The sequence below is a fragment of the Salvelinus namaycush genome, chromosome 13, assembly GCF_016432855.1.
Source record: "Salvelinus namaycush isolate Seneca chromosome 13, SaNama_1.0, whole genome shotgun sequence".
In the NCBI taxonomy this organism is placed as follows: domain Eukaryota; kingdom Metazoa; phylum Chordata; class Actinopteri; order Salmoniformes; family Salmonidae; genus Salvelinus; species Salvelinus namaycush.
Window position 1 is genome coordinate 44,327,443 of NC_052319.1, and position 16,640 is coordinate 44,344,082.

Sequence of the window (16,640 nt, forward strand, 5' to 3'; positions counted from 1 at the left end):
CACCACACACACCACACACACCACACACACCACACACACCACACACACCACACACACCACACACACACACACACACCACACACACACACACACACACACCACACACACACACACACACACACACCACACACACCACACACACACACACACACACACACACACACACACACACACACCACACACACACACACACACACACACCACACACACACACACACACACACACACACACACACACACACACACACACACACACCACACACACCACACACACACACACACACACACACACACACACACACACACACACACACACACACACACACACAAGCACACACACGCACCCACACGCACGCACCCACACGCACGCACACACACACACACACAAGCACACACACGCACACACAAGCACACACAAGCACACACACAATCCACCATGAATTCAGCACAGCTGAGCTGAAATCACACATGACAAGTGTGACGTTTCATTTCAAGGGTCATTGTCACGACCGGGCTTTACTAAAGGTATCAACTGTGGCGTCCGTATATTTACTGCACCAGCGGCCCTGACAAATCACTCTGCCAAAGTGGCAGGATGCAACGTGTTGTCATGGCTACAGTGCAATGGGATACCCAACACATACACACACGTGCACTCGCTCTGTTGAACACTCACACAAACAAACAAGTAGAGGGACGTGGTCAATTATGCTGCAATTCGGTGTGTACAGACAAACAAAAACATTCACAGTGGGACAAAAAGCACACAGATAGACAGACGCACAGACGGGTGCTGACCTGCAGGTTGTCCGTCATCTCTTGGCTGTATGCGATGCGCTGTATCTCTGTAGGAGAGGTCAGGTACAGAGCCTGACCGCCGTTGGTGAAGACGAAGGTGCGGGCGATACGCACGTCCGTCAGGGGAAGGTAGTTAGTATCCATTAGGAGTCTAAGACTGGGCAAACTGGGAGGAGACGACAACAGAAGAAAAACCAACAACGTTCTCAAAAAGGGTGGTGGTAGTAGTTGTAGAAGTAATCTCAGAACAGAACACAATTAAAGGTATTTTTCTTCAATGAAAGGGTCATCAAGGGTACACAACCAAGACAGCTTCATAACAGAGACAAACAGACTGTAAACCTGAGGGTCATGACGTGTCCGTTGGCGCAGAAGCAGGCCAGGCAGACGCTGTTGCAGACAGAGACGACGTCAGCCCGCAGGAGGAAGGAAGACTCTGTGACGTTGTGTGTGAACAGGACAGCCTGGGTAGGCATGAGGATGACCTTGGCCTGTTTCTCAGAACACACCACGGTCAGGTGACCGTCCCCACATGCCTCCTGGGAAGACAGCGGGGATAAGTTGACTAGCTTGCGCCTGCGGGGCTCGTCGGGGTCCTCGGGGACGTTGGGTTCCCGCCATACCTCGTAGGGACTTTGGATAAGAGTGCCCCCACAGTTCAGGAAGGAAAAGCATAGCACTGAGCCCTTCAGCATCAGGACGGTACCTAGGGGGGAGATGTTGTTTTGGTAACAATTCACCTTCACTACATACACCACAATGCATTCATTACACATCTAGGACCCTGAACAGGTTCTACCCCCAAGCCATAAGACTTCTAAATAGTTAGTTAAATAGTTAACCTGTTTGGGCTGCAGGGGGCGTATTGAGTAGCCAGATAAAAGGTGTCCATTTCAAACGGCCTCGTACTCAATTCTTGCTCGTACAATATGCATATTATTATTACTATTGGATAGAAAACACTCTCTAGTTTCTAAAACCGTTTGAATTATTTCTCTGAGTGAAACAGAAGTCATTCTGCAGCACACTTCCTGACCAGGAAGTGGAATGTCTGAAACCGATGCTCTCTTCTACTCCCTGCCTATACATGGGCATGATACGTAAGAGTCTACGTGCACTTCATACACCTTCCCCTGGGTGTCAAGAGGCGGTGAGAGAAGAAATTTCGTGTTTATCTTGGTCTGAGGTGGAATAAAAGCTCTTTGTATGACGTGACCGTCCATTTTCTGTTTTCTGGAGCGCGCGAAAGGGACATGGATTTGCCTTCTGTTTAGCTGTCGTTATGGACGACTAATATCTCCGGCTATGATTTTATTTGATACATGTGACCATATCATCGTAAAGTATGTTTTTTCAATATAGTTTCATCAGATTATTGAAAAATTTTCGGGAGTTTTGCCGTGTTCCGTTCTCTTCCGTTTGTTGACTTGGAGAGCTTTGTGCCACTTGGCAAGTGTGCGTGCTAAATCGAGAGGGAAAATGAACGTTCTGAATCCAAACAACGACTGTTCTTGACAAAGGACACCTTGTCCAACATTCTGACGGAAGATCACCAAAAGTAAGAAACATTTTATGATGCTAATTCATATATCTGTCGTGCATGTGAATTAGTCGTGGGCGCCCAACTTTGGGGTACTCAGCTATACCGAAGCTGGATGTCGTAATGAAGTTATTTTTTTGAATTCTAACACTGCGATTTCATTAAGAACTAATGGATCTATCATTTCCTATACAACATGTATTTTTTACTTATGTTTATGAATAGCTATTTGGTCAGAATATGTGTGTCAGAAAACGTGTCAGAAAAATATCGTTGCTGTTTAGACATTGTGGGAAAAAGATGCTACGTTAGCACAATGTGTAACCACTGATTTCAGCTCTAAATATGCACATTTTCGAACAAAACATAAGTGTATGTATAACCTGATGTTATAGGACTGTCATCTGATGAAGAAAATCAAGGTTAGTCAAAAATTATATATCTTTTGCTTGTTTGTTACGATCGCTAACTTTTGCTAATGGGAAATTGCTTGTGTTTTTGGCTATTGTGGTACGCTAATATAACGCTATATTGTGTTTTCGCTGTAAAACACTTGATAAATCGGAAATATTGTCTGGAATCACAAGATGCCTGTCTTTCAATTGCTGTACACTATGTATTTTTCAGAAATGTTTTATGATGAGTAATTAGGTATTTGACGTTGGTGTCTGTAAATATTATGGCTGCTTTCGGTGCAATTTCTGATTGTAGCTGCAATGTAAACTATGATTTATACCTGAAATATGCACATTTTTCTAACAAAACATATGCTATACAATAAATATGTTATCAGACTGTCATCTGATGAAGTTGTTTCTTGGTTAGTGGCTATTTATATCTTTATTTGGACGAATTTGTGATAGCTACTGATGGAGTAAAAAACTGGTGTAGTAAAAAAGTGGTGTCTTTTGCTAACGTGGTTAGCTAATAGATTTACATATTGTGTCTTCCCTGTAAAACATTTTAAAAATCGGACATGTTGGCTGGATTCACAAGATGTGTACCTTTCATATGCTGTATTGGACTTGTTAATGTGTGAAAGTTAAATATTTAAAAAAAAATATCTTTTGAATTTCGCGCCCTGCACTTTGAGCTGGCTGTTGTCATAAGTGTACCGACGTCGGGCTGCAGCCATAAGAAGTTAACCAAATAGCTACCTGGACTATCTGCATTGACTCTTTTGACTCGTCACGTATACTGCTGTTACTGTTTATTATCTATCCTGTTACCTAGTCACTTTATTTCTAGTTATATGTACATATTTACCTCAATTCCCTCATACCCCTGCACATTGTCTAGGTACTGGTACCCAGTGTATAAAGCCATGTTATTACCTCGTACCCCTGCACATTGTCTCGGTACTGGTACCCCGTGTATATAGCCAAGTTATTACCTGGTACCCCTTGCATATAGTCAAGTTATTACCTCGTACCCCTGCACATTGAATCGGTACTGGTACCCCGTGTATAAAGCCAAGTTATTACCTGGTACCCCTTGTATATAGCCATGTTATTACATCGTACTCCTGCACATTGCCTCGGTACTGGTAACACGTGTATAAAACCAAGTTATTACCTGGTACCCTGTGTATAAAGCCAACTAATTACCTGGTACCCCTTGTATATAGCCATGTTATTACATCGTACCCCTGCACATTGTCTCGGTACTGGTAACCCGTGTATATAGCCAAGTTATTACCTGGTACCCTGTGTATAAAGCCAAGTTATTACCTGGTACCCTGTGTATAAAGCCAAGTTATTACCTGGTACCCCGTGTATAAAGCCAAGTTATTATCTGGTACCCCGTGTATAAAGCCAAGTTATTACCTGGTACCCCGTGTATAAAGCCAAGTTATTACCTGGTACCCCGTGTATAAAGCCAAGTTATTACCTGGTACCCTGTGTATAAAGCCAAGTTATTACCTGGTAACCCGTGTATAAAGCCAAGTTATCGTTACTCATTGTGTATTTATTATTAATTTTCTATTATTTCTCTATTTTCTTTATCTCTGCATTGGGAAGGGAAGTGAAGGGAAGGGGCAGGAAGTAAGCGTTTCACTATTAGTTTACACCTGTTGTTTACAAAGCATGTCGCAAATAACATTTTAATTTGACTTCGATAATAATTTAATGAACGTGTTATAGCAGATCCAAACCACATTATTGAAGGTTAATTAAATAGATCTATAGCTGATAGACTATATATATATATATATATATATATATATATATATATATATATATATATATATATATATATATATATATAAAAGTACAAAAGTATGTGGACACCTCTTCAAATTGGTGGATTGGACTATTTCAGCCACAGCCGTTGCTGACGAAGTGTATAAAATCACACCGCCGAGTGCTAAAGCATGCACCGCCTAAAAAATAATCTGTCCTCCGGTTACAACGCTTACTACCGACTTCCAAACTGCCTCTGGAAGCTACGTCAGCACAAGAACTGTTCGTCGTGCGCTTCGTGAAATGGGTTTTCACGGACGGACGAGCAGCCGTACACAAGCCTAAGATCAACACGCACAATTCCAAACGTCGGCTGGAGTGGTGTAAAGCTCGCCGCCATTGGACTCTGGAGCAATGGAAACACATTCTCTAGAGTGATGTGGATTACTGAAGAAAACGCACGAACAAAACGGAGGTTTTTGTATATAAAGAGACTTTATCGAACAAAATAAACATTTATTGAGTAAATGAATGTCTGCTGAGTCAACCATATGAAGATCATCAAAGGTAAGGGATTCATTTTATCTCTATTTCTGACTCTGACTCTGTTCTTCTTGGCTGGTTACTGTTTGTAATGAATTGTCTAGTGGGCTATGTTCTCAAATAATCGTAAGGTATGCTTTCGCCGTAAAGCATTTTTTAAATCTGACACCATGGTTGGATTCACAAGACGTTCATCTTTAAACCTATGTAAAATATGTTTTGTTTTCTGAATTTTTATAATGAGTATTTCTGTATTTGAATTTGGCGCCCAGCAGTTTCACTGGCTGTTGAAGAGGTGGGACGCTAACGTCCCACATACCCAAGAGAGGTTAATGCCCATGATTTTGGAATGAGATGTTTGACGACCAGGTTTCCACATACTGTTGGTCATGTAGTGGATCTACGCATTCATGTGATGTTATGCAAAAGCTCATATTTTAGGTATCCTAATAGATGCACGCAAACAAACACATTGTAGTGTCATCATTATGGCTGTTCTCAAATGTGTAATAGATGTCTATATATAGTTGTGGCCAAAAATATTGGCCCCCTTGCACTTTCCTTAAATGATTCCCTATTTGTTCTCAAATAAGTTGAACAAATGTTGTAAAACTTACCACTTGATTGTCAACATTGCAGAACCAATTTTATTTTCGTAAACTTATGTTTTCAATTTTAATTTTGAAATTAAAGACAAACGGAATGAACTAAATTATTGACACCTTTGAGCAAGTATTTGGTTGCACAGCGTTAATTTGGTTGTCATTCTTCATTTAGTCGTCAGTAAACTGAATTGCCAAAGAGCTTCAATTTTGTTTAATTGGTCCACAGAAGATTTTCCCCCAGGACTTAGGTTTGTTTAGTTGGGTTTTTGAGAAGTTTAAATCAGGCGTTCTTGTGTCTCCTTCAGCAGTGGCGTCTTCCTATGTTTACCAAACGACCAAATGAAGTGTTTGCTGCCTCTGATACTAGGGATCTTGAACATGTGCAAGACATCGTGAAATCAGCAGATTATCAAGGTGCTCTGGAGTGCAATGATCAACCCAGAAGAATGAGACAGTAGGAGGACAGAGAAGAATGAGACAGTAGGAGGACAGAGAAGAACGAGACAGTAGGAGGACAGAGAAGAATGAGAGAGGAGGAGGACAGAGAAGAATGACAGAAGAGGACAGAGAAGAACGAGACAGTAGGATGACAGAGAAGAACGAGACAGTAGGAGGACAGAGAAGAACGAGACAGTAGGAGGACAGAGAAGAATGAGAGAGGAGGACAGAGAAGAATGAGAGAGGAGGAGGACAGAGAAGAATGAGACAGTAGGAGGACAGAGAAGAATGACAGAAGAGGACAGAGAAGAATGAGACAGTAGGAGGACAGAGAAGAATGAGACAGTTGGAGGACAGAGAAGAATGAGACAGTAAGAGGACAGAGAAGAATGAGACAGTATGAGGACAGAGAAGAATGAGACAGTAAGAGGACAGAGAAGAACGAGACAGTAAGAGGACAGAGAAGAATGAGACAGTAGGAGGACAGAGAAGAATGAGAGAGGAGGAGGACAGAGAAGAATGAGAGAGGAGGAGGACAGAGAAGAACGAGACAGTAGGAGGACCGAGAAGAATGAGAGAGGAGGACAGAGAAGAATGAGAGAGGAGGAGGACAGAGAAGAATGAGACAGTAGGAGGACAGAGAAGAATGAGAGAGGAGGACAGAGAAGAATGAGACAGTATGAGGACAGAGAGGAATGAGAGAGGAGGAGGACAGAGAAGAATGAGAGAGGAGGACAGAGAAGAATGAGACAGTAGGAGGACAGAGAAGAACGAGACAGTAGGAGGACAGAGAGGAATGAGACAGTAAGAGGACAGAGAAGAACGAGACAGTAGGAGGACAGAGAAGAATGAGACAGTAAGAGGACAGAGAAGAACGAGACAGTAGGAGGACAGAGAAGAACGAGACAGTAGGAGGACAGAGAGGAATGAGACAGTAGGAGGACAGAGAAGAACGAGACAGTAGGAGGACAGAGAGGAATGAGACAGTAAGAGGACAGAGAAGAACGAGACAGTAGGAGGACAGAGAAGAACGAGACAGTAAGAGGACAGAGAAGAACGAGACAGTAGGAGGACAGAGAAGAACGAGACAGTAAGAGGACAGAAAATAATGAGACAGTTGGAGGACAGAGAAGAACGAGACAGTTGGAGGACAGAGAAGAACGAGACAGTAAGAGGACAGAGAAGAACGAGACAGTAGGAGGACAGAGAAGAACGAGACAGTAGGAGGACAGAGAAGAACGAGACAGTTGGAGGACAGAGAAGAACGAGACAGTATGAGGACAGAAAACAATATGTCCCGGCAAATTCCATTATCACACCTCTATTAGCATATGAATATCCTCAGTACCCCACCCTGTGAGTCAGCCAGTCATTTCTCCATTACTATCATGTCTAATGTCATTGCTCAGACATCAAAAGTAGGCTAAGGCAGGCCACATCAAGGTCGTTCTTCCCCCAGAGCAGGCTCACCGCTGGGCCCCATGGTGACAGGCTCCTCCAGCCTCTCCCTCTCTGTGGGGATGGATATGGGCAGTAGGAGGACCACGCCCAGGCTGGTGCCCACCCACAGGCAGGCGGCGGGCAGGGAGTCACCTTTACGACCGTAGGACTCTCCGAACTGCAGCGTGGTCACCGCTTCCTTGGTGTCGCGGTCGATGCTGGACACACTGGAGCTCCGCGAACGGCCGAAAGAATTCTCTCTGCTTTCTGCTTTACAGGAGACACACAGACACAATGAGACAGAGAGATAGAGAGAGGGAGAGGGGGAGGGGGGGAGAGAGAGAGAGAGAGAGAGGAAGAGGGGGAGGGGGGGAGGGGGGGAGAGAGAGAGAGAGAGAGAGAGAGAGAGAGAGAGAGAGGAAGAGGGGGGAGGGGGGGGAGAGAGAGAGAGAGAGGAAGAGGGGGAGGGGTGGAGAGAGAGAGAGGAAGAGGGGGAGGGGGGGGAGAGAGAGAGAGAGAGAGAGAGAGAGAGAGAGAGAGAGAGAGAGAGAGAGGAAGATGGGGAGGGGGGGAGAGAGAGAGAGAGAGAGAGAGAGAGAGAGCGAGAGAGAGAGAGAGAGAGAGAGAGAGAGAGAGGAAGAGGAAGAGGGGGAGGGGGGGGGAGAGAGAGAGAGAGAGAGAGAGAGAGAGAGAGAGAGAGAGAGAGAGAGAGAGAGAGAGAGAGAGAAAGAAAGAGAAAAGGGGGAGCGACAACGACCAGTCAAGTGATCTTGACAGTGTGAGCTGGAATGGAATCAAACCAAATATTCACACACACACACACACACACACACACAAAACAGGAGCACTCACATACACACAAACATCACATCAAACACACATATTGTGTTGTCCCGTTACCTTGCTACCCATTCAGATTGTCCATTACATATTTATAGCTTCAGCCTGCACCATTAAAGTATTTATGTATTGCTCAACAATGACTCCTATACTTCTCAATGACCTGACTATGTGATGTCTGCTGCCTGGGCTTTGTGATCCAGGCTCTGCAGACTTTACAACGTAACAACAGCGAGTGATGTCTGCATCGCCCAAAGGTTTATTCTTAATATTTTCATTCAAACAGATTGGAAACCTCTCTAAGCATACTGAAGACGCTGCTCAAATCTGTCTTCGCAAACACTAGACAATACATACTGACTCCATATAACTGCTGAAGTCCTCCTGGACACACCTAGTCCCCCATCCCATCACAACACCAACACCAACCAGCCAGACAGAGAGAGCAGCCTTCAGACAACCATCTGTCAGACAACCGGCCAGCCAGCCTAACAACCAGCCGGCCAGCCAGCCGGACAACCAGCCGGCCAGCCAGCCTGACAACCAGCCAGCTAGCCTGACAACCAGCCAGACAACCAGGCTCCAGACAACTAGCCTCCAGACAACCAGCCAGACAACCAGCCTCCAGAAAACCAGCCTCCAGACAACCAGCCAGACAACCAGCCTCCAGACAACCGGCCTCCAGACAACCAGCCTCCAGACAACCAGTCTCCAGACAACCAGCCTCCAGACAACCAGTCAGCCAGACAACCAGCCAGCCAGACAACCAGCCTCCAGACAACCAGTCACCAGACAACCAGCCTCCAGACAACCAGCCTCCAGACAACCAGCCTCCAGACAACCAGCCAGACAACTATCCAGACAACCAGCCTCCAGACAACCAGCCAGACAACCAGCCTCCAGACAACCGGCCTCCAGACAACCAGCCTCCAGACAACCAGTATCCAGACAACCAGCCTCCAGACAACCAGTCAGCCAGACAACCAGCCAGCCAGACAACCAGCCTCCAGACAACCAGTCACCAGACAACCAGCCTCCAGACAACAAGCCTCCAGACAACCAGCCAGACAACCAGCCAGATAACCAGCCAGATAACCAGCCAGACAACCAGCCAGATAACCAGCCAGATAACCAGCCAGATAACCAGCCAGACAACCAGCCAGATAACCAGCCAGACAACCAGCCTCCAGACAACCAGCCACCAGACACCCCCCCCCCGAGATAGACACCCACCTAAGATAGAAACCCCCCCGAGATAGACACACCCCCCCGAAATAGACACACCCCCCCGAAATAGACACACCCCCCGAGATAGACACCCCCCCCGAGATAGACACCCCCCCTGAGATAGACAACCCCCCGAGATAGATAGACACCCCCCCTAAGATAGACACCCCCCCTAAGATAGACACCCCCCCCTAAGACAGATAGACACCCCCCTGAGATAGACACCCCCCTGAGATAGACACAACCCTGAGATAGACACACCCCTGAGATAGACACCCCCCCTGAGATAGACACACCCCTGAGATAGACACCCCCCTGAGATAGACACCCCCCTGAGATAGACACCCCCCTGAGATAGACACCCCCCTGAGATAGACACACCCCTGAGGTAGACACACCCCTGAGGTAGACACCCCCCTGAGATAGACACCCCCCTGAGATAGACACAACCCTGAGATAGACACACCCCCTGAGATAGACACCCCCCCTGAGATAGACACACCCCTGAGATAGACACCCCCCTGAGATAGACACCCCCCTGAGATAGACACCCCCCTGAGATAGACACACCCCTGAGGTAGACACACCCCTGAGGTAGACACCCCCCTGAGATAGACACCCCCCCCCCAAGACAGATAGACACCCCCCTGAGATAGACACCCCCCTGAGATAGACACCCCCCTGAGATAGACACACCCCTGAGATAGACACACCCCTGAGATAGACACCCCCCTGAGATAGACACACCCCTGAGGTAGACACACCCCTGAGGTAGACACCCCCCTGAGATAGACACCCCCCCCCCCAAGACAGATAGACACCCCCCTGAGATAGACACCCCCCTGAGGTAGACACCCCCCCCCCCCTAAGACAGATAGACACCCCCATGAGATAGACACAACCCTGAGATAGACACCCCCCTGAGATAGACACCCCATGAGATAGACACACCCCTGAGATAGACACACCCTGAGATAGACACACCCCTGAGATAGACACACCCCTGAGATAGACACACCCCTGAGGTAGACACCCCCCTGAGATAGACACACCCCCCTGAGATAGACACACCCCTGAGATAGACACCCCCCTGAGATAGACACCCCCCTGAGATAGACACACCCCTGAGATAGACACACCCCTGAGATAGACACCCCCTCTAAGACAGACACCCCCCTAAGACAGACACACCCCCCTGAGATAGACACCCCCTAAGACACCCCCGTTAAGATAGACACCCCCCTAAGATAGACACACACCCCTAAGATAGATAGACACCCCCCTAAGATAGACACACCCCCCTAAGATAGATAGAGACACCCCCTAAGATAGACCACCCCTGAGATAGACACACACCCCCCGAGATAGATACCACCCCCCCCCCCGCCGAGATAGAACACTCCCCCTGAGATAGACACACCCCTCGAGTTAGACCACCCTTTATTAGACCCTACCCCTGAGTTAGACCACCCCCCTGAGATAGGACACCCCCCTGAGATAGACACACCCCCTGAGATAGACACACCCTGATAGAACCCCCCTGAGGCATAGACACCCCCTGAGATAGACACACACCCGAGTAGACACACCCCCGATAGACACACCCCTGAGATAGACACCCCCTGAGATAGGACACACCCCTGAGATAAGACACACCCCTGAGGTAGACACCCCAGTAGCCACCCCCCTGAGATAGAACACCCCCCCCCCTAAGCAGATAGACACCCCCATGAGATAGACACCCCCCTGAGATAGACACAACCCTGAGATAGACACCCCCTGAGAATAGACACCCCCCTGAGATAGACACCCCTGAGATAGACACACCCCTGAGATAGACACACCCCTGAGGTAGACACCCCCCTGAGATGAGACACCCCCCTGAGATAGACACACCCTGAGATACACAAACACCCCCTGAGATAGAACACCCCCTGCGATAGACACCCCCTGCAGATAGACACACCCCTGAGATAGACACACCCCTGAGATAGACAACCCCTCTAAGACAGACACCCCCCTAGAACAGAAACACCCCCGGATAGACACCCCCCTGAGATAGACCACCTACAACCCCCCCTAGATAGACACCCCCCCCTAGAGATAGACAGACACCCCCCTGAGATAGACACAACCCTGAGTAGACACACCCCTGAGATAGACACCCCCCTGAGATAGACACACCCCTGAGATAGACACCCCCCTGAGATAGACACCCCCCTGAGGTAGACACACCCCTGAGGTAGACACACCCCTGAGGTAGACACCCCCTGAGATAGACACCCCCCTGAGATAGACACAACCCTGAGATAGACACACCCCTGAGATAGACACCCCCCTGAGATAGACACCCCCCTGAGATAGACCACCCCCCTGAGATAGACACCCCCCTGAGATAGACACACCCCTGAGATAGGACACACCCCTGAGATAGACACACCCCTGAGATAGACACACCCCTGAGAAGATCACCCCCCTGAGTAGAACACCCCTGAGTAGACCACCCCTGAGGTAGACACCCCCCTGAGATAGACACCCCCCCCCCCAAGACAGATAGACACCCCCCTGAGATAGACACCCCCCTGAGATAGACACCCCCCTGAGATAGACACCACCCCTGAGGATAGACACACCCCTGAGATAGAACCCCCTGAGATAGACACACCCCTGAGGTAGACACACCCCTGAGGTAGACACCCCCCGAGATAGACACCCCCCCCCCCAAGACAGATAGACACCCCCCTGAGATAGACCACCCCCCGAGTAGACACCCCACCCCCCCCCCCCTAGACAGATAGACACCCCCATGAGATAGGACACCCCCTGAGATAGACACACCCCTGAGATAGACACCCCCCTGAGATAGACACCCCCCTGAGATAGACACACCCCTAGATAGACACACCCCTGAGATAGACACCCCCTCTTAAGACAGACACCCCCCCTAAGACAGACACCACCCCCGAGATAGACACCCCCCTGAGATAGACAACCCCCTAAGACACCCCCGTAAGATAGCACCCCCCTAAGATAGACACACACCCTAAGTAGATAGACACCCCCCTAAGATAGAAACCCACCCCTAAGATAGAGACACCCCCCTGAAGACACCACCCTGAGATAGACACACCCCCCGAGATAGATACCCCCCCCACCCCGAGATAGACACCTCCCCTGCAGATAGACACACCCCTGAGTTAGACACACCCCTGAGTTAGACACCCCCCTGAGATAGACACCCCCTGAGATAGACACACCCCTGAGTTTAGACACCCCCCTGAGATAGACACCCCCCTGAGATAGACACACCCCTGAGTTAGACACACCCCCGAGTTAGACACACCCCTGAGATAGACACCCCCCTGAGATAGACACACCCCTGAGGTAGACACACCCCTGAGGTAGACACCCCCCCCCCCCCCCTAAGACAGATAGACACCCCCATGAGATAGACACCCCCCTGAGATAGACACAACCCTGAGATAGACACCCCCCTGAGATAGACACCCCCCTGAGATAGACACCCCATGAGATAGACACACCCCTGAGATAGACACACCCCTGAGATAGACACACCCCTGAGGTAGACACCCCCCTGAGGTAGACACCCCCCTGAGATAGACACACCCCTGAGATAGACACCCCCTGAGATAGACACCCCCCTGAGATAGACACACCCCTGAGATAGACACACCCCTGAGATAGACACCCCCTCTAAGACAGACACCCCCTAAGACAGACACACCCCCGAGATAGACACCCCCCTGAGATAGACAACCCCCTAAGACACCCCCCGTTAAGATAGACACCCCCCTAAGATAGACACACCCCCCTAAGATAGATAGACACCCCCCTAAGATAGACACACCCCCCTAAGATAGATAGACACCCCCCTAAGATAGATAGACACCCCCCTAAGATAGATAGACACCCCCCTAAGATAGATAGACACCCCCCTAAGATAGACACCCCCTGAGATAGACACACCCCCCCGAGATAGATACCCCCCCCCCCCCCCCCCCGAGATAGACACCTCCCCCTGAGATAGACACCTCCCCCTGAGATAGACACACCCCTGAGATAGACACCCCCCTGAGATAGACACACCCCTGAGTTAGACACACCCCCGAGTTAGACACACCCCCGAGTTAGACACACCCCCGAGATAGACACACCCCTGAGTTAGACACACCCCTGAGATAGACACACCCCTGAGGTAGACACCCCCCTGAGATAGACACCCCCCTGAGATAGACACACCCCTGAGATAGACACACCCCTGAGATAGACACCCCCCTGAGATAGACACCCCCCTGAGATAGACACCCCCCTGAGATAGACACACCCCTGAGATAGACACACCCCTGAGATAGACACCCCCTCTAAGACAGACACCCCCCTAAGACAGACACACCCCCGAGATAGACACCCCCCTGAGATAGACAACCCCCTAAGACACCCCCCCTAAGATAGACACCCCCCCTAAGATAGACACCCCCCCCTAAGACAGATAGACACCCCCCTGAGATAGACACAACCCTGAGATAGACACACCCCTGAGATAGACACCCCCCCTGAGATAGACACACCCCTGAGATAGACACCCCCCTGAGATAGACACCCCCCTGAGATAGACACACCCCTGAGGTAGACACACCCCTGAGGTAGACACCCCCCTGAGATAGACACCCCCCTGAGATAGACACAACCCTGAGATAGACACACCCCTGAGATAGACACCCCCCTGAGATAGACACCCCCCTGAGATAGACACCCCCCTGAGATAGACACACCCCTGAGGTAGACACACCCCTGAGGTAGACACCCCCCTGAGATAGACACCCCCCCCCAAGACAGATAGACACCCCCCTGAGATAGACACCCCCCTGAGATAGACACCCCCCTGAGATAGACACACCCCTGAGATAGACACACCCCTGAGATAGACACCCCCCTGAGATAGACACACCCCTGAGGTAGACACACCCCTGAGGTAGACACCCCCCTGAGATAGACACCCCCCCCCCCAAGACAGATAGACACCCCCCTGAGATAGACACCCCCCTGAGGTAGACACCCCCCTGAGGTAGACACCCCCCCCCCCCCCTAAGACAGATAGACACCCCCATGAGATAGACACCCCCCTGAGATAGACACAACCCTGAGATAGACACCCCCCTGAGATAGACACCCCCATGAGATAGACACCCCCCTGAGATAGACACAACCCTGAGATAGACACCCCCCTGAGATAGACACCCCCCTGAGATAGACACCCCCATGAGATAGACACACCCCTGAGATAGACACACCCCTGAGATAGACACACCCCTGAGGTAGACACCCCCCTGAGGTAGACACCCCCCTGAGATAGACACACCCCTGAGATAGACACCCCCCTGAGATAGACACCCCCCTGAGATAGACACACCCCTGAGATAGACACACCCCTGAGATAGACACCCCCTCTAAGACAGACACCCCCCTAAGACAGACACACCCCGAGATAGACACCCCCCTGAGATAGACAACCCCCTAAGACACCCCCGTTAAGATAGACACCCCCCTAAGATAGACACACCCCCCTAAGATAGATAGACACCCCCCTAAGATAGACACACCCCCCTAAGATAGATAGACACCCCCCTAAGATAGATAGGCACCCCCCTAAGATAGACACCCCCTGAGATAGACACACCCCCCCGAGATAGATACCCCCCCCCCCCCCCCCCCCCCCCGAGATAGACACCTCCCCCTGAGATAGACACACCCCTGAGTTAGACACACCCCTGAGATAGACACCCCCCTGAGATAGACACACCCCTGAGTTAGACACACCCCCGAGTTAGACACACCCCCGAGTTAGACACACCCCCGAGTTAGACACACCCCCGAGTTAGACACACCCCCGAGATAGACACACCCCTGAGTTAGACACACCCCTGAGTTAGACACACCCCTGAGTTAGACACACCCCTGAGATAGACACACCCCTGAGATAGACACACCCCCCTGAGATAGACACACCCCCCCGAGATAGACACACCCCCCGAGATAGACACACCCCCCCGAGATAGACACCTCCCCCTGAGATAGACACACCCCTGAGTTAGACACACCCCTGAGTTAGACACACCCCTGAGTTAGACACACCCCTGAGTTAGACACACCCCTGAGTTAGACACACCCCTGAGTTAGACACACCCCTGAGTTAGACACACCCCTGAGTTAGACAGACAAAGCCACTTTGTTTCTACAACTGGATATTCCTACATCCACAGAACACACAAGACAAGTGGAATTTGTTTCTGTGACTAATAAATATGGCGATGAATTGTAATACATCCCTCTAAGCTGCACTACGGCTGTTCCATGTTCGGGGCGATGCTACGCTGCGTTACGACGCTGCCTGCTAGCGTTGACACTGGGTTCACAATGGCTTTTGTTGTGTGGGCTATGGCCAGACAGGCATCTCATTTCTGCTGTGTGTGTCTGGGCTGTGGCCAGAGTGCCATCTAATTTCTGCTCTGTGTTTCTGTGTTTGTGTTTGTGCATGACAGAGCCTGCGGGGTGTTAGCTAATGAATGTCACTCACAGTGGCACTCTGACAGGACACTGGTGCCCCCAAGGAGTCCAAGCAGGGATCCAAGCAGGGATTTATTAGGAAGAAGGAGGGGAGGAGGAGAGAGGAAGGGAAAGAGGGAGGGAGGGGAGGAGGAGAGAGGAAGGGAAAGAGGGAGGGAGGGGAGGAGGAGAGAGGAAGGGAAAGAGGGAGGGAGGGGAGGAGGAGAGAGGAAGGGAAAGAGGGAGGGGGGGAGGAGGAGAGAGGAAGGGAAAGAGGGAGGGAGGAGGAGAGAGGAAGGGAAAGAGGGAGGGAGGGGAGGAGGAGAGAGGAAGGGAAAGAGGGAGGGAGGAGGAGAGAGGAAGGGAAAGAGGGAGGGAGGGGAGGAGGAGAGAGGAATGGAAAGAGGGAGGGAGGAGGAGAGAGGAGGAGAGAGGAAGGGAAAGAGGGAGGGAGGGGAGGAG

At 49.9% G+C, this 16,640-nt stretch overlaps 1 protein-coding gene across 1 annotated transcript in view; it reads right to left on the bottom strand.

The window, feature by feature from the left end:
* Positions 1–16,640, bottom strand: part of LOC120058147 (syntaxin-binding protein 5-like) — a 129,686-nt gene that overhangs the window by 3,467 nt on the left and 109,579 nt on the right. Inside the window, exons 46-48 of the mRNA XM_039006614.1 lie at positions 7,578–7,814; positions 1,141–1,504; positions 799–964 (exon numbers count right to left, since the gene is read on the bottom strand). Coding sequence (XP_038862542.1) covers positions 799–964; positions 1,141–1,504; positions 7,578–7,814 — 767 coding nt within the window. The remainder of the gene's footprint in view (positions 1–798; positions 965–1,140; positions 1,505–7,577; positions 7,815–16,640) is intronic.